At 53.8% G+C, this 16,943-nt stretch overlaps 7 protein-coding genes across 7 annotated transcripts; 3 read left to right on the top strand and 4 right to left on the bottom strand.

Annotated features, from left to right (window-relative positions):
• Window positions 1-335: 335 nt before the first annotated feature.
• J4E86_006020 (uncharacterized protein) lies at window positions 336-2,282 on the top strand (the record flags this gene model as incomplete). Its single annotated transcript, XM_051446551.1, has 1 exon — window positions 336-2,282. The coding sequence occupies one exon, from the start codon at window positions 336-338 to the stop codon at window positions 2,280-2,282; it is 1,947 nt and encodes a 648-aa protein (XP_051302126.1).
• A 359-nt stretch (window positions 2,283-2,641) lies between these two features.
• J4E86_006019 (uncharacterized protein) lies at window positions 2,642-5,855 on the bottom strand (the record flags this gene model as incomplete). Its single annotated transcript, XM_051446550.1, has 3 exons — window positions 2,642-5,435; window positions 5,491-5,706; window positions 5,761-5,855. The coding sequence occupies 3 exons, from the start codon at window positions 5,853-5,855 to the stop codon at window positions 2,642-2,644; spliced, it is 3,105 nt and encodes a 1,034-aa protein (XP_051302125.1).
• A 356-nt stretch (window positions 5,856-6,211) lies between these two features.
• Window positions 6,212-7,903, top strand: J4E86_006018 (uncharacterized protein; the record flags this gene model as incomplete). Its single annotated transcript, XM_051446549.1, has 2 exons — window positions 6,212-6,379; window positions 6,452-7,903. 2 exons carry the CDS (start codon window positions 6,212-6,214, stop codon window positions 7,901-7,903), a joined length of 1,620 nt encoding a protein of 539 aa, XP_051302124.1.
• A 223-nt stretch (window positions 7,904-8,126) lies between these two features.
• Window positions 8,127-9,845, bottom strand: J4E86_006017 (uncharacterized protein; the record flags this gene model as incomplete). Its single annotated transcript, XM_051446548.1, has 1 exon — window positions 8,127-9,845. The coding sequence occupies one exon, from the start codon at window positions 9,843-9,845 to the stop codon at window positions 8,127-8,129; it is 1,719 nt and encodes a 572-aa protein (XP_051302123.1).
• A 293-nt stretch (window positions 9,846-10,138) lies between these two features.
• On the bottom strand, window positions 10,139-12,138 carry J4E86_006016 (uncharacterized protein; the record flags this gene model as incomplete). Its single annotated transcript, XM_051446547.1, has 2 exons — window positions 10,139-11,346; window positions 11,394-12,138. The coding sequence occupies 2 exons, from the start codon at window positions 12,136-12,138 to the stop codon at window positions 10,139-10,141; spliced, it is 1,953 nt and encodes a 650-aa protein (XP_051302122.1).
• A 1,745-nt stretch (window positions 12,139-13,883) lies between these two features.
• J4E86_006015 (uncharacterized protein) lies at window positions 13,884-14,819 on the bottom strand (the record flags this gene model as incomplete). The annotated part of the gene is made up of 1 exon (XM_051446546.1): window positions 13,884-14,819. One exon carries the CDS (start codon window positions 14,817-14,819, stop codon window positions 13,884-13,886), a length of 936 nt encoding a protein of 311 aa, XP_051302121.1.
• A 780-nt stretch (window positions 14,820-15,599) lies between these two features.
• Window positions 15,600-16,774, top strand: J4E86_006014 (uncharacterized protein; the record flags this gene model as incomplete). The annotated part of the gene is made up of 2 exons (XM_051446545.1): window positions 15,600-15,944; window positions 16,055-16,774. The coding sequence occupies 2 exons, from the start codon at window positions 15,600-15,602 to the stop codon at window positions 16,772-16,774; spliced, it is 1,065 nt and encodes a 354-aa protein (XP_051302120.1).
• Window positions 16,775-16,943: the final 169 nt, after the last annotated feature.

Genomic DNA, 16,943 nt, shown 5'->3' with positions numbered 1-16,943 from the left:
TCCACTATTGCGTCGGTTCTGTTGGCTCGAATGATTGAAATGAGTTTCCGCCCCCAATTTCACGACCTATCGTCCAGCACAGCCCCACGAGGCCACTTGGGTGATTGGCTCGCTTCTCCGCTCCCAGCTTATCGGATATCCAGATGCCATCACAGCCAACAACATCAGGAAGGAGCAAACAGTCCGTGCCACCGTTGACGTCAATTATAGGGGGAAATAAATGAGAGGAAAGCGACGCGTAATCCGCGAAGTTCAGCAGCCTCTCCCGGTAACGATGTTGAGCCATGCACCCAACGCGAGCCGTCGCAAACTGCTAGCAAGTTCAGCGCCCAAGCATGTATTCCCAGCTTGACGCGTCCCGGAAAGAAATACGTCTACTCCATGTTCACCCAGGGACCTGGAATGATGACATCGAATGCCACCTTGAGACTGCCTCGCTGAACGACAACCCACAATTCTACGCGATCTCGTATGTTTGGGGCGACCCAACGATAACGTTACCCATCAGGATCGATGGCGAGTCGCTGGAAATAACGCAGAATCTGCGCAATGGGCTGCAACGATTGCGGAGAACGGATGAGACATTGATCATCTACGCGGATGCAGCCTGCATCAACCAGTCGGACCTCAACGAGCGTTCTGAACAAGTACAGCTCATGGGCGAAATATATAGTTTGGCGGAAGAAACGTTCATCTGGCTCGGCTACGGATGCAGCCCGCGAGCGCCCTTCAAACGGCCGGCCACCGTCGACTGGACTGGAGATGAAAGAGACGCGACAACAGTGGATGCCTACTTCAAGCAGAGCAAGATCCGGGATGGTGGAAGAGAAGAGCAAAAGGAGGCAGAGGACGTACTTGGCTTCTTTGTTTACATACGAATCTGTGGCATGGACAAGCACGTAGGCGAAATCCCCTTCTTCACTGTAGAGAACGGGCGGCTGCTTCGCAAGGAGGGCTGGTCAGCAGTCATTCGAGCTACGAAGACATGGATTTCCAACCCATGGTGGTATCGAATCTGGGTTGTACAAGAGACGGTGCTTGCTCGACGGGCCACAGTGGTTTACTGCAACAACACGATGCCATGGAATACGCTCATAGAGGCAGTTCAGTCCATCACCAGACACTCCAAAGGCTGTTGCAGAAGCCTGAGCTTATCGCTACCGACAAACGGCAGGTTGGCTTGGAGTCAATTATCATTCGCCGTGCACACCGGCGCGGTAGCCCTCCAGAAGCTCAGACAGCGAGGCAAAAGACTGTGTCTGAGTCAAGTCATGCGTCTAGTGCACCTGCACGAAGCGACGAATATCAGAGACAATGTGTTCGGTGTACTAGGTCTCGTAACAGACTGGCAAGGTACATCGCCCATTATCCCTGACTACAGTCTCTCCCCGAAAGAAGTCTTCATCCAAGCGACCATCAGGGATATACGCGGTACCCATTCGTTGGATGCATTAATGGGTAGAACCATGGCCGGCGTATCAGGCATACCATCTTGGGTCGTGGAAATAAGCCCGAAAACACCAACACAGTACGCAGTCGCCCAACTCAAACTACATCGCTCAGCACTGTATGCAGCGGCGGGCGGAACTGCAGCCCACATCGAGAGAAGGAAGGATGTACTCACGGTAGACGCATTCGAGCCACGCCAGACAATCTCACAAGTCTCACAGATATTACATACGGAGCGACTTACATGGAAAAACATCATCGACACTCTTGAGACATGCTATCGCATGATAGAGGCAGAGAAGGAAAATGTCTTCCGCGCTTTGGCAAACCAGTCCTTGGAAGAAGCGCTCTGGCGTATCTTGACGACTGACTGCTGGGAACCGCTTCCGTTGAACCACGCGGCTTCCTCCAACGACTCTTCGCGAGGAAACAAAGCACAGAGATTCCGCAATACGAATGTCACGCGCTTGGGACGGAACTTGCAGGCTTGGTGTCAGGCTCGAGCGACGAATCCTGATGCTGTAGGAAGTCTGCATGGCGAGGATCTTAGCGACGATCGCTTTTTCTATGAGTCGTGGTTTACGTCGGGCTTTGATCGGAGGTTCTTTATCACGACGGATGGGTACATGGGTGTAGGCCCACCGGAGATGCTGCCGGGCGACTCTGTTGCTATTTTGTTGGGAGGACGCGTACCGTTCTGCCTCCGAGCAGCTGAGGATGGGACTAAAGGTCACTATACGCTCGTCGGAGATGCGTATGTGCATGGGCTGATGGATGGAGAAGGCGTTCCGGCGAATTGGAAGGAGCATATCGTTAAGATACATCTCCATTGAAAAGACTTCGATTTAAACAAGTTTGCCTTTCGACACGTAAACGTTTCCTGCAGTTGTAAAGTGCACGACACCCTAGGATGTGGTGAGATAAAGTGCAACATACTGACACTGGAGTCGAAGAATTTGAAGACAACGCGGACCCTGTTAAAGTGACGGTGTGATAAACATACCAACACTCGACTCATCAGTCGAAGCGGTATCATGAAACTACCCAGATATCTAAGCGTACAATCCCCTGCGTACAAATGTAGTAAACTCCAAACAATACCGTATCGCTCATACAGAAGAAAGCGGAAACAGCCTTTTGCAACCTCACCAACGCCACGCAGCAAGGGCTTTACAAACACATACTACTACATCTAACCACCACCTTCGGCGATGGCCTTGAGCAGACCGCCGACATAGTTCCGGAGAGTAAGATTATGGCTCGCTGTGAAGGCGATTTGATCTCGCAGCGGAGCAAAGATACGGGGGACCCATCCAGCGTTCTTGGCTTCTTCTTCCTCTTTCTCTTCGTTCTCTCGTCTTTGTTCCGCCGCTGCGTCGCTGAGACGTGGCTTCTTGCCGCCGGCTGTGGCCCGTCTCGCGGCTTCCGGACTACCCTCACTGGCACTGAATGTCCGCTTGTGGGCTGGGGAGGATGGCGAGGTAATGTCGGTGACAGTGGTAGGGGGCGGGATCTTGTTGAGCTGTCGAGCAAGGTTACGAAGAACGAGAACGGAGGACAGAGGAAGACCGGCGGCATCGTTGGTATCGTCCGTCGCAGTGTTGTAGTAGCGGAAGTTGGGTGCTGATTGCGCTCCTGCTGCATCATCTCGGCCGCCGTATCTGCTTGCAGAGCTGGTCGATGAACTTTGGTGTCGTCCACCCATACCTAAGCTACCCAACCCGACCGGTTGTCCAAATTGGGGCTGGAAATTCTCATGTCGTGCTTGTGCGGAAGAAGTCAAGGGCCGTGACTCTGAAGGCGTGCGGTTGTGTTTCGCGTGAATGGCCTGCTTGATACTCGTATCAGGCAAATGCGTCTTGACATGCTGTCCAGCCTCGAACGCGGATTCCGTGCCGTCAGGCGAGAATCGAGTGCAGCCGCCCCAGTGACAGTAGTATTTCGTCGCTTCTGGGGTGTCGCCGTTCTCGATATTGACAATGTCCTTGATGTCCAGCTTTGGCTCAAGCAACCACTGTCCGGTTTCCTGATCGCGAGGAACTTGGAGATGGACACTAACAACGTGTTCCCACATGGAGCGTGCTCCGGAAGCGAACTCTCCGCACTCGATATTGGCTGTTGAATGTTTCGAGTCGGCATGGCCGTTCAGGAGGCTCGGTGGATGCCAGCAGCAGCGCATGTACGGTCTCTTGGTGCTTGGGTCGACTGGTACGGATCGTGGCCGTATGCCTCTTATGGTATACTTTGGCTGTCCACCCACGGTCAACACCTGAGCGGAGGCGCCGCCGAACGTCGTCGATACATTAGTGATGAAGTCTTTCGCTGGCATAAGCGCCTTGAAGGAAGCCGGGTTATTCGTCATATGTTCTGAGAAGGCTGCGTTGTAGGCCGACCAGAGCTGAATCTGAGTAATTTCACCAGTCGCATCCTCTTCGAAACACGTCTTGAGCCACTGCGAGCTACGCTCTGGCTCATCAAGCGTCACGAGATGATCTATGATTGCAGACGAGAGCTTAGGCGCGTTCTCTGGAGGTGCAGAGGTCTTTGCCGTCTTGGCGGCACTCCTTCGTTCTTCGTATGCAATTGCACCGTACTGTAGCAAGCGTACCAGTTGCTTGGCCACTCCCTCAATGTCAACTTCGTGTACAAGCGTCTCAACGTTGTCGGGGAAACCAGTGAAGAGATAGAGGAAGTCCAGGCATGCTATGCGCAGATCCTCGTCTTCTACTAGCAGCCAGTCGCAGATTGACTTGAGGGTCTTGACTGGCACGTCAGAGAGCTTGTTTGTAGCCTCTAGGTTCATTGCTATCCGGGCGAGTGCTCTCAGCGATGTGATGATGCGACCACGGTCGTCGGAATCCACTTGGGCGAGCAAAGAGCGATACAGCGGGCTTTGAGAGTCCAATATCCAGTACTTTGTCAGCTGTTCGGCGATCTCTAGGGCGTAATGCTGTAGCTCCACGATAGTGGAGTGGCGGGGCAGGTTGAGTGCGATAACGATCATATCTTGGATGGATGGCACAGAGGCCGCGAAAATGGCATTCTCTTTCAGCATGACCATGTTCCGGATGATGAGCGCAGCCTCGTTGATCATAGTGAGGGCCTTTGCGGATTGCTCGGGTAGGAGGTTGTCGTGCATGTCGAGTGAGCGAAGAGATTTGATGCGCTGCAACAGGTCGCGGGTGCCGTTCAGTCCGTTCAGGGTTTGCGGCTGATTGAAGTCCTCCTCGACGTATGAGATGTCCCAGTTCACATCGAAGAACAATGTGGACACGTCAATGACCTTGGCGATGAGTGCATCTGCGAGCCCCGGGAACTGATCGAAGCGGTACTTGTCTCCTCGCTCGTGTGAGATCTTGACCAGGTGGTGCAGTGCGTATGCCTCCTCCTCAGGCTCCTTTGACCGCAGCGCATTCAAAGCGCGGATGTATATGCTGGGCCCTGAGAAGCCGGTACCGGGCAGCATCATGCCCTTGAGCGGCACCGGCCTGTTCTTCTTGTTGAGAATGTACTTCTTGCGCGACTGTATGTAGGTATCGAGGGAGTTGGAGGGGGTAACGACGGGCTTCATGGTGGCTGGTACGGCGGTCCGTGGCTCGTAGTTCGCGATCGTCATGGCTGCTCCGCTGGTGCCGTAGCCGTTGGCTTGCGACGAAGTCAGATGGCCTGTCGATTGGCGCGTCTGTCGGGTTGAAGACTCGGGCTGGAAGAGCACTCGCTGCGGCGGCGCATGGCGGAGGGACCTTGTCGACCGCCCAAGGCTACCGGGCTCGTCCACGTCCATCTTGTCGTCTTTCGGTGTCTTCTCGACGTCGTCTTCGGAATCGGAGTCTTCCTCTCCCCTTAATCGTTCGGCCTCTCTATTGCTGGTTGGGAAGAAGTTGTCGACGGTCCGGTTGAGCAGGTCTCCGCCCTTTGCAGATACGTTCTCGAGGATTTCGGGCGGCGGGGGTTCGCGTTTGTGAACGGTGGATATTTCGTAGGCGCTAGAGCAGGCGTCAGCAGTGGTAGGCGCAAAGTTGTCTTTCATGATTCACGTACGCAAGGTTCTTGTAGTAGGCCGTCTTCACCAAAAAGGCCTGGGTGGTGATGCTGGGGCTCTTGGGCAGGAACTCAGTCGCGATTTTGCGCCACGCAAGCTTGTTGTTTTTGGTATCTGAAACCCTATCGTAGCCTCCCTCTTCATTAACGCGTTTGTAGAGTCGCAACAGGTCAATGTGCCGGCTCCCGACCTTGGGTTCGCGATCCAGGACAGTGCTACACGTCGGGTCAATATGCGCTCATTGCGGCGAGACAAAGAACAAAACCCACCCGCGCTTTTCGTGGTATTCGGCCAAGGTATTCAGGAAGTCTTCATGTTCTTGGGTGCGCTCGACAGATTGTTCCTCTGGTTTGTTTGGGGCCATGGTGCGGCTGTCGCATTTACTCGGGACTGCTCGGGCACGGGTCGCGACGCATGCGTGGATTCAGCTGTGTGCCAGGCGCAATGGTGGATCTGCTCGTGAATGCGCGGCGCGCGTCGTTCGCGATGATGGATGGGCGAACACCAGAACTCCAGACTGCACCAGGTCCCTCGCGTTGATTCGCACGGACCACATCATGTGACTGGGTGGCCGGTCGCGACTTCCTTCGACCATCTCTCACATCCTCAACATCTGAGTGCGCGACCTCAACGTGGTTTCAAGACGACACGGCTCATCGCACACATACTATCAGATGAACGATTATTGATCTCGACTAACAAACAGCATTGCTAACAATCATGCTATCCCTTCCGCTCCAGACTCTGTCAACAGCACAGGACACCGACGCCAGCGAGCAGAGGTTCAACTGGCAGAAAGAGACCAATGACCTCACATTGATCATCGACAGCTATGGTGCGCGCGGTGGTCTTCAGCTCATGAAAATGTGTCAAGGCTCGCAGGTTCGGGTACGACGCATGCATGACTGATTACCCAGAAACCCGCTTCAAATGATGTGCTAGCTAACCGTTGGATGACAGCAAACCATCGAAATCGAGAGACTGATCGACGAAGGCAATCACATTACGCGTCTGAGTGAAGAGCGCGGAATGCAGGTGCAGCCCGACCACCTACACATATCCGCCATTGTGCGCTGCCCTCTGCTCGCTATCAAATGGCAAGTGGCCAACAACAAGATCAGGCGTATCCAAATGAGGTTCAAATCAGACAAAGACTTCGACACCGCGTTCAGCCACCTCCTTCATCTCGGTCTCTACATGGGCGGCCAGAAGGCAGTCCCACCTCAGCCAAGGTCTACGGCTCAGCCACCATCGCCGGCGCGAGGAGGATCATCCTCTCGGCCAAGTCTGACTGCTGTTAGCTACCCTCAGCTGCCTCATATGAGCCCTGTCGTAGGTGGACCATCATGTCCTCCTTCACGACTGGCGGAGATCTCTAGTCGACCGTCCACTAGCTATGACTTCTCTGCTTCCTTGAATCATCAACTGCCCACAGCGTCATACACCCGTCCAGTTTCTGCCACCACAGGCTACACTAGAGAAGACGGTGGTATGCCGGCATCATTCTCAGGTCCTCTTGCTCCTCCAGTATTGTTTACTCGTCCTACCTCAGCAACCTCGGACATCTTAGGACGCTCGCATGTTGACTCTTCACATACGTCAGATCAGCACATGTCAGACCTTCAAGAATCTCATCGTATGTCTACGGAGCGACCGGATACTGCTATGCTCTTCAACCGCCCTGGTAGTGCAAACCGTCCCAGTACTGCCGATCGCCCTGGTAGCACTGAGATACTACCACCAAGACGCGAGCTTCCTTTCCCACGCTTATCTTCGCCGCGTTCCTCTGGCAGCGATAGTGTGCGACCCTCTACTGGCACGATGGGTCCTCCTCCTCTACCAGCCCGTGTAGCCAGTAACCGACCTGGTTCCAGTCGAAGCGCAGCGAGCAAGGAGATTGAACTTCCTCCACTTCCCCAACCCACTGTCATCAGCAAAACGGCACGTGGAAAGCAACCGATGCAGCAGCCTCCTCGCACACCGAACCAAGATCAGTACATCCCTGCACGCGCAAAGACATCTCCACATGGCGGCATCGAGAATCAGTCGCCGTTGACATCGTCTCCAATCTCCTCTCCGTTATCTTTCAATCGGTCAAGTTTCAGTGCCATCCCGACACCGCAACCTCTTGGTGAACGAAGTAATGCTGCACAGAATCTTCACCATAACGTGTCGTATAGTGGTCTCGACACCCCACCTACGTCTGTTGCTGGTCATCGTGGTGTGAGCATGTCCAATCCAGGTGCTACTAGTAGTGTGAATGAAAACGACCAGCTGGCGACATATGCGATGCAGTCTGACGAGGGACGCAGAGCAGCGCTCAACGAGTTCGTCTACCGCCACCTGGAAAGCGACGACTTCCTCACGCTGGTCCAAGACATGGAGGCTACTTGGGCGAGAGTTGCAATGTAAATGCGATGAGAGGACCGCTAGCCAGAGGGATCTAGCACTGACTATGTGAAGGAAGGAGAATCTCCTCGAGACTTTTCAAGAAGACGTAGTGAAGAGTATGGAAAAGGGCGCGACGGCATCTCACAAGCATCGACACGTTCTGTTGTTTCAAACGCTTTCGTAGTTCTGAGATAGTAATACTGTTAAACGATGATGAGAATCGAAGCCCTCGTTTTGCATCTACTCAATGTCTACTCCCCTGCTCACCAACAACATACCCCCTCGCAATCCCACTCCTTCCCTCTTCCATCTTAGCCGCCCTCTTACCCCCAGCCTCTTCTTCATCCTCTACATCCCGGTAATCAGTACCCAGACCCTGCCATGTCCTATGCGAGCGCAAGTACTCTGCACCAGGCGACGCGACACCCCCCACAGCCGCTATGTCGTCATTTGCCCGTTTCGTCAGCGCCGAACTCGACGACGATGTTGCTGCATTCCCATTAACAGCTTTCGTCGCGCCACTCGAGCGCATAGGTCTCGCATGCGAAACGTAGCGACCAGTCCGAAGATCAAACTCCGGAGGTGCTGATTCCTCTTCAGAATCATAATCGCCATTCGCGTCTCCCTCTCCCTCTCCTTCATGCGCACTGCTACCAGTCTTCTCTTTCACACCCCCCTCCCCCTCATCCAAAACCTTCTGAAAATCTCCCTCCCACCTCCCCGTCCAAACCCTCTCCTCATCCCCCATCAACGCCACCTTGAGCTCCCACGGCGTAATCATCGGCCGCCAAAACTCCCTACTCTCAATCAAACTACTCTCCCAACACCCTATCACCACCCATCCGCCCACCTCGCTGAAATTAGCCACCTTGGCTGCATTCACTTTGCCAACAACAAAGGTGTAGTATTTCTTGCCTGCAGCCGCGATCTGCCGTTGGACGTGTGAGAGGATGTGCATGTAGTTTTTTACGGAGAGCGTGTTGATCAAGATGCCGAAGATGGGGGTTGTGGAGAGGGAGGTTAGGAGGGCGTAGCGGCGCATGAGGGTTTGGTGCGTGCGGGCTAGGGTGGCGGTGGGTGGGGTCGTGAAGGGGGTGTCTGTGGGGTAGATGTGTATTGAGGCGACGCGCGAGGAGAGTGTGAGGAGGAGGGAGGCTGGCGGGTCGGAGATGTGGAAGAGGGCGTAGTCGTGGAGGGCTTCGTCTGTTTCTGTTGTGTTCGGTGGTATCGTTCGGTTTGGGAGCGGCGACGAGGGATTATGTACGATTTCTGTAGCGTGGATGTGTGTGTAACCGGCGTCTTGGAGGCGTGCGTGGAGTGTGGGGATGTGGTGCGAGTATGGTATGTCGGCCATGAGGATGATCTTTGCGTCTTTTTCGCGATATGTTTCTTGGAATGTTGCGAGCACGGGGTTGAGGTCTAGTGGTCGTTCTGTAAAGACGTATACGACTGGTAGTCTTGAAGGAGGCGAGAGACATGAGCGGCCATAATGTACGACAACGTCCGCATCGACGTGCTCTGCTGCAACTTCGTCTACGCAGCACGCGCCGTATGATGTGTCGCCCAGTATAAAGAGATTTTCCTGTCTGCTCTCCTCCTCACTGATCGCCACCTTCTCCAAGCCCGCGCTGACAGCTTCCACACCTGTTGTCCCATTTGTATGTCCATTCTCCTCTTGCATCCCATCCCGCGCCTTCCTCGCCTTACCCAGCCCCCGACTCAGCTGCTCATACACTCTCGGCGCATCAGTAAGCATGTGATCTGGGAACTGCAACGCAATCCTCTTCCATCTCCCTTCGCGGATTTCCCTGACCGTGCGCTCAATCTCGTATGTGAGCGTGATCTGCTCATCGGAAAGTCTGGGTAGACTCGACGTGTCTACGGCGGGAGTGGGGTCTTCGAAGATGTGCGTGTCGGGCGTAGAGAGTACGGGCGCGCTTGCGAGCGAAGCAACGGCGGCCATTGTGTGTGGTAAGTGTGGGAAGGCTGCGTTGGGTGCGTGAAGCGTGGCGGGGTCGTAACTTTTTTTGACGGGCGCGCAACTGGCGGGGCACGCCTCGGTGATGCAGGGACGGGCGGCGCCGAAGAGCCGCAATGCATGGTATGGTAATGTCGCACGTGTGATAGGTGAATGGCAATAGAACGTTCGATATACGTGTAATGACTCAATTACTATCTACAAAAGAGAGGTGGTATCATATTTCAACCCGCGCTGAATCCAATCCCTATGTCGCCAAAAGCAAACTAGAAAATATCTCACATCATCAAGTATCCTGACACGGCTGCTGCCAGAGCAAGACCGAGGACGTTGGGCAAGAACTTTCCTACACCGCTGTCGTCGTCGCCGTTGTTTGTAGTGGCGAGCTGACCAACAATCAACTCGGGAGTGTATGGCTGCGATGTCTCGACTGTGGTGCCGTTCCAGCAGTAGTCAGTGAAGCACTGCTGGCACACTTGTGGGATAGCCTCGCCGTTGCGCTCCAGACTCCTAGAGAGGATAGCGCATCCGACGCAAGTAGGCCAGTTTGAAGCACCCTCACGTGTTGAATTTGCTTGGGTGACGACGTCGTAGCCGTTCTCGATCATGCCGTTGCGCTCTGAGATGCTGTAGTCGAGCTTGTTGAAGGTGGAGGTGTTGGACCAGAAGACGTAGGGGGCGTTAGGGAGGTAGACGACGAGAGGAGGGATGTTGTCGCCCTCGGTGACGTTGCTGCTGTTGCAACCGAAGAAAGCAGGGCGGCTGTTGAAACCTAGGGCAACGAAAGTGTCCTGGCCGGGGATGTAAGGGAACGAAGTCCTGTTCATGAGAGTGCCGCTTGCACGCTCGTAGGTTGCAACCAGAGAAGTACCGTTAGGCCAGTTTTGCGACGGGTCATCCTCCTCGACGGTGTCGCCAGATGAGTCGATAGCAAAGACGACATCGACCTGGCGTACGGGCTGAATTACCGGGTTGAAGGGAATGTTCTGGCCATCCTCACCACCGTCAACGAGAGTAAGACGTTCCCTGTCAGCACTGGGGTTCGTCTCATTGTGGTAGCGGAAGAACGGGTTGGGTGAGTAGTCGGCGATATCGTCACCATCTTCACCGATACCCTTAAGGATGTTCGATACGAAGTTTACCAGGATCTGAGGTACATCCTGGATGGTGTTCAATGTAAGGAAGATCTGGTTGAACAAGGAGCTGCTGGTTCCCATGACGAAACCCAGGTTATCGAATCCCTCAACACAGCCCTGGTCTTGAGCAAGTTCACCCTCGCTGAAGTTGGAACCGATGTACTTCAGAGGAGCAAAGCCGTAGGTTGTAGGGTCAAACGAGCCCATTTCGAAGGGGTTGAACTCGAAGTTGGTGGCGTTCAAAGAGATGATCAAGTCTCCGGGCGAACGCTCATCTGCGACGAGGATAGGCATTGGTGCGTTTCCAGACGAGAAGTCTTGGTCGTCCTGGATGGAAGAGAAGGTGTAGGCTATTGGGGTTAGTTTGTGGACTTGAAGGATCTGGCGGTAAACATACCTGGGGCTCCATCGCTGGCGTTGATGAGCTGGAAAGAAAGACCGCGACCGTAAACATCGGTAATCGACGTGTTGAAGTCACCAGCCGGCGAATCACTCTTGTCCTTGACCGTGCTGACCAAGTTGTCGTAGTACTGCGCAGTCGAGAGCAGCTGGATTCCCTTCGTGGGAGGTCCCTTGAACAGCGAGTTCTGGAATTGCCAAATCGCCGAGTCCTCGCCCTTGTTGATGATTGCCTCAACTGAGGTAAAGTTGTTGGCGTAGATGCTGCCAATCATCCAGCCTCCTCCCGATAGTGCGGAAACATATGTGGATGCCTGCAAGATTCCTCCCAGATGTCCTGCACTCGTCGAGTTCGTTGTCCGACTGTCAAACGCCGCTAGAGCACCCGCACCGTTCAGCAGGGCCCGGTATCCTCCTCCAGAGAACGAGATCGCAATGTTCGGTAGGGCGGTAGTGTTGTCGCGGTGGTTGCTGATGTATTGTCCAACGTCGAAGCCCTCAATGTTGACGCGTTCGAGGAACTCGCGCATAGGATCGATCGTGTTCGGCCTCCTCTTCTGGAGCCATTCTGTCTCTTGTTGGGAGAGTTTGTCGGCGGATCGAATGCTCGGGCGCGTAGACGGGCAGTTGACTTCGGCTGGCGCGTAGCCGTTGGGAGCCTGGGGAGAGGCACGCTTCAATATATCCAAGCCATTGGGAGGTACGACTCTAGCTTCCCGAGGAACAACCGCAGATGCTGTCATGCGTCAGCTGGGTCCCTGCAGGAACACAAGGAGGCGCATCACTTACAGGTCGCTAAACTAGTCAATGCCGAAGCAGACAACACAGAAGAATACTTCATCCTAATGAATGGATGTAAGGAAAGGAGGGCTGAGAAGGCTGAGAAGACGCGAAATGAATCGCGAACAAATGCGGAATCATGGCAATGTTAAATGATGCGCTCCATGCTGACGGGAGGCTGCGGAATGACCCACACTGCACAGGCGGCTATGCTCCTGGCTCCAACGCACCAAACGCCCGGAAGAGCTAGGAGGATCTGACCTCATAGGCGTGCTACTAGGCGTGCCACTTGTCGTGGCTGAAGGCCCTGACGATCAAACTTTATTTTTAGTCCCATCTCTTCTCGTCGAGGTTTTGTCCGTGTTTGGTTTGTAAAGTACTGTCGCATGCCCGCCTGAATCATCAGGCCCTCAGCCATCATCGGTCCTACAGATCTTCTTCGTTTGCAGCAGTTGCTAGCTGACACCGCCTTTCTGCGGTAAGGCTCTGGTCAGCGGGCACCGTTGTGGCGCGTCATCTCCCGTGAGTGGCTGGCGCTCATTTCGAAACAATACGCTTTCGGCACTCGGCAAGCTGCCGGTACGAAGGGTACGAAAAAGAACCTTGATACGACCCTGTCATCCTGGCATTGAGTGTGGTGTGTTACTTTCTCCATGTTTGAGTTGTCGAGACAAGCGTTTGGCGCAAAGTAACTGTCGCTGCCCTGTTGTTATGCAATAAACAATGTCGTCATCTTCGTTAGGCCCCTCCTGATCGCAACTATTGCCGTACATAGCGCGTCGCGTCCTCGCCGTTAGGCAGCCTTCGTAAGGGCATTTCATTCGACCGAATTCCCAGACATTGCCTGAAGATCGTGATTTTCTTCACTACAGCGTATGCGCCATGCGCAGCGAGGAGTAGCTTCGCAAATAGTTCTGTTCCGAGGCTCCGGACTCCGCCATGACGATCAACGGGCGACACATAACGTCGCGGCGGTGCTATGGCCTCGCGCTACACAACGAATCGCGACGGTGCATAGGACTAGGCTATGAGCTAGATGCATGTATGGAGATGAAAGTATTGTTGACGCGGCCTGCAGGAGATGTTGCTGAGCGTAATCGTATACGCGGTACGAAAAGAGACGCTCTCGGCAGGCGTGCCCCGCGGCTTCCACCCGAGATCGCTTCAACGGCAACTGTGTACTGCCATGTTGAGAGTACGCCACCTCCGCCTTACAAATCGTTCGTTCGTCCGAACCTAAGCCTCCACCTCCACGTCTCCTTCCAGCTCATGGATCCTGTGGCGATGGTCCGCCATCGACTACTCAACAACAAAGAGGCACTGCTAACGGGTAGCTTACTCGCTGAGAACCAGTGTGAGGCGAACCATGATTCATGCACATCGAGCATCAACGACACCGAAGAAGAGAACGCGCCTTGAATTAGACTGGACCCTGGTCACCTTCAGGTTAGTCATTGAAGTCTTACTGTACATCTCATGGAGATCTGCGGCATACAACCTCACAAGCAACGACGATGATAGTCGCCATCTTCCTATCAGCAGCATACATTGTATCAACTTCTCTCCTTGTATCTCATGCTTTCCATGTGTATTCTCCAACTACTCATTTCGTCCAGTCATAAGACCTAGTCACCGTACTTGTACGAGCCCAATCCCCTTCCTCGATCGTCGCATCTAGCACTGATCTCCACGGCAACGTTGTGCATGCCTAATTATCCCTTTCAACGACCAAACTTCTCTTGAACATATCGCGCGAGGCCACTTTGCGCCCCAGGAGCGAAAACTTGCCCCCGTAGTGGAAGTCACCCCACGTCGCGATTCCATCCTGTCCCACAAGCCTTCGTGCCAGCGCTTCCACTTGCTCGAACCTGACAGTATCAAAGATCGGGTTCTTGGAGGTCCAGTTGGTAGGTATAGTGATCTTGACCTTTCGCAGACTGCCGTCCCACTGCTTGGTGTGCCATTCGGCGATCCAAGCGTCCAAGTGTTCTTCCCAGTCCTCTGAATCTCGAAAACGAGATACTTGCCATTCCAATTCCATAGTCACATCTTTCACATGTGCGCGGTTGAGGATGGCCATGAACTCGTCTTCTATTCCCATATATTGGTCGTATTCCCTTACAATGGTGATATTGCGGAGCACTTCGCTGTTGAAGACGAGTGGGGTGGTAAAAGAGTCGTGGAGGGATGCAATGATGTCACATTCACCCTGAAACTGACAAACACGGTTGATATCGACTGCGTTGAATGTGCGCGAGGAGCTGAAACAGGAGAGGGCTTCCGAGCAGATTTGCTTGCTGGTGAGGACCCACTTTGGGATGCCCCAATTGAACGCGGGGAGGATATCGTCGTAGCGGATGTCGAAATGGTCGTCGTTGCCATCGTCTTCGAACAGCCGAACCTTGTGTGTGGCCTGGACAATTAGACCCTTGGTCTTGAAGATAGTAGGCAGTGGGCCTAATGCGTAGGTATAGATGCAGTCGCGGAGTTCTCTGGGTAAGCGGCCAAATGGGAAGGTACCGGTCGATTTCCAGCCTTGCGCAATCTCAGTTGCTCGACGGGCTCTACTGGCGATGACTTTGGCCTTCGTGCGCACATGTTGGCGTATATTAGGGAAGTATCGATCTACCACTCGGCGCGGCATCGGCGGTTGACGGTTCATCGTGGTGAAGATCTAGGTTGAGCTCAGGAAAGTGATGTGGGAACAGTTGAAAAGAACAGTATACACTCAATCAGAGCTAGCGCAATACCTGGCGGCAGGCGCCATTTGTCACTAAGTAAGCGTAAATAAAGGCAGGGTACAATCCTCTCTCACTGCGATCTGGGTAGTGAAGCCCCCGCACACCGAGCAAACAGACTAGGCAGACTGATGTCGTTATCACGCACAGGCCTTCCGGAATTTTGATGACTGCACATGAGCTGCTGGGTCGTCTGTGTAGGGGCAAGTCGCCGAATACCATGGTGTCTCATGATTCCAGTGAGTAGTCAGTAGTAAAGCCAGATAGACTTCAACGTGATTACAGAACGTGCGTAGTATACTTCTAGGAGCATGAGAACGTCTGGATGTCATGTAAGCTATCGAAACCTCCCCAGGACTTTCTTGACGTCCTCCAGGACTCTGCGAGCCCCCACCTAGAAAGACATCTACCAAGTCACGAACCTCCTGAGTACTTTGCCCCTCGCGAGCAGCCTGATCGAAGGGCCCACGTGGGCAGGGAAGAAATGACGCGGTGAGCAAGAGCAATCCGCGTTTGCAAACGCTCTCTCACCTTCACTTTGGGTTCTCAAGTCACGCTCACCTAGAAACGCGAAAGTCTCTTCGTCCATATATCGTCTATCGCCGACTCAGTTCCTACTCTCTTCTTCAACAATCTACCTACCTACTTGTCTCTATCTACACATACACATACCAAACAAATTCACAATGTCTTCCACAAGGGCCATCGGATTACGCGTGCTCACCCTGTTCGATGTCGACTCCCGCAAGGACTGGTTCAACTTCCTTCTCTACCGTTCGATGACTTGGAACGACATGGTGGTGTCAATGCAAGCAGCACTCAAGCGCGACGGTCAAGAGCTTTGGGTGCATGATAGGAATGGCGAACCCTTGACCGATACCGACCCTGTCTTCAACATGGCCAGCATCGCGGGCCGCGAGGTGTTGCTCGTCACAATTCGGGAGAACACACGTGTTACTACGGGCAAGGATTTGGAGGTCGTGTTGTATCTAGAAGAGGAGGACCCTAATGCGCTTCAGACAACCCTCCAGGTAAGTTCTCGCAAACCTGGACGCTATGAATACGGGAAACTGCTTCATTTATGTCACCGAAGTCAAAGAAGCCTGCACTGAAGGACATCTGGCTGACCCATTACTTCTAGAAACTCGATTTCGAGGACAAGCGTGTTCACATGGAGAAGCTTCGTCGCCGCGACGGTATTGAAATGAGGAACATCTGCCGCATTGTTCTTCCTCACTCCGAAGTCAAGAAACTCATCTCGAAGATGAACGGCGTTTCTCAGCACAAGTTCAAGGACGCATATTTCGTAGCCAATTCCATCATAGCTATCCGCAACAACTGGCGCGTCCGCACCACGGACCAGACCAAGCACCTCCTCAAGGATCCGAGGTGCGTCGCCATGATCAGTATCCTCAGCAAAGGCCTTCCCGGTCAACACCTCTTGGGCGAAGACTTCCTCGTCGCCGCCAAGAATGCGCGTGTGGCCGCGGGTGGGCCGTCCGAACCCCAGCATCTCATAGAGCAGGACATCTTGGATGCCATCCACAACCTGTACAAGGCCGCGGACGCGATTGATTCGACTTGGAACGACAGCAAGGCCACAAAAGCTATCAACAAGCGCGCTGATCGGATGGAAGCTTATGGCTCGCGCAAGACGGGTGAAGCGGCGACTGCATTTGCCAACGCCGAGGCCGAAGACATGGGTGAAGAGGCTGCTGAGGCGGCTTACATTGGCAAGGGAAAGGGAAAGGCGGTCGACAAGCTCGCTGGCCGTCTTGAGAAGACAAAGTTGCCGGACAACGTCATGGACGACGAGGACGAGGTTGCCGATGACGACGACGATCCAGACTACGTAGATTAGGTAGATGAAGGAGCCTGGAGGATGTCAGTGAGATGGGGGTGAGTGGAGGGATACATGCTAAGACGTCGAACACCTCTTGGGTCTTTTATGATGTCTCAGTGTTTACTTGCATGGTTAGCGAAGGTGTTCTGGGATTACTATGGCGTTTTGGTGGACACTTAATAGTTTA

This window comes from Alternaria arbusti (assembly GCF_024043155.1).
Source record: "Alternaria arbusti strain BMP 1465 chromosome Unknown scaffold_7, whole genome shotgun sequence".
Lineage (NCBI taxonomy): Eukaryota > Fungi > Ascomycota > Dothideomycetes > Pleosporales > Pleosporaceae > Alternaria > Alternaria arbusti.
Note: the sequence above shows the minus strand (reverse complement) of the source record. Positions and strands in the feature narration are given on the sequence as shown.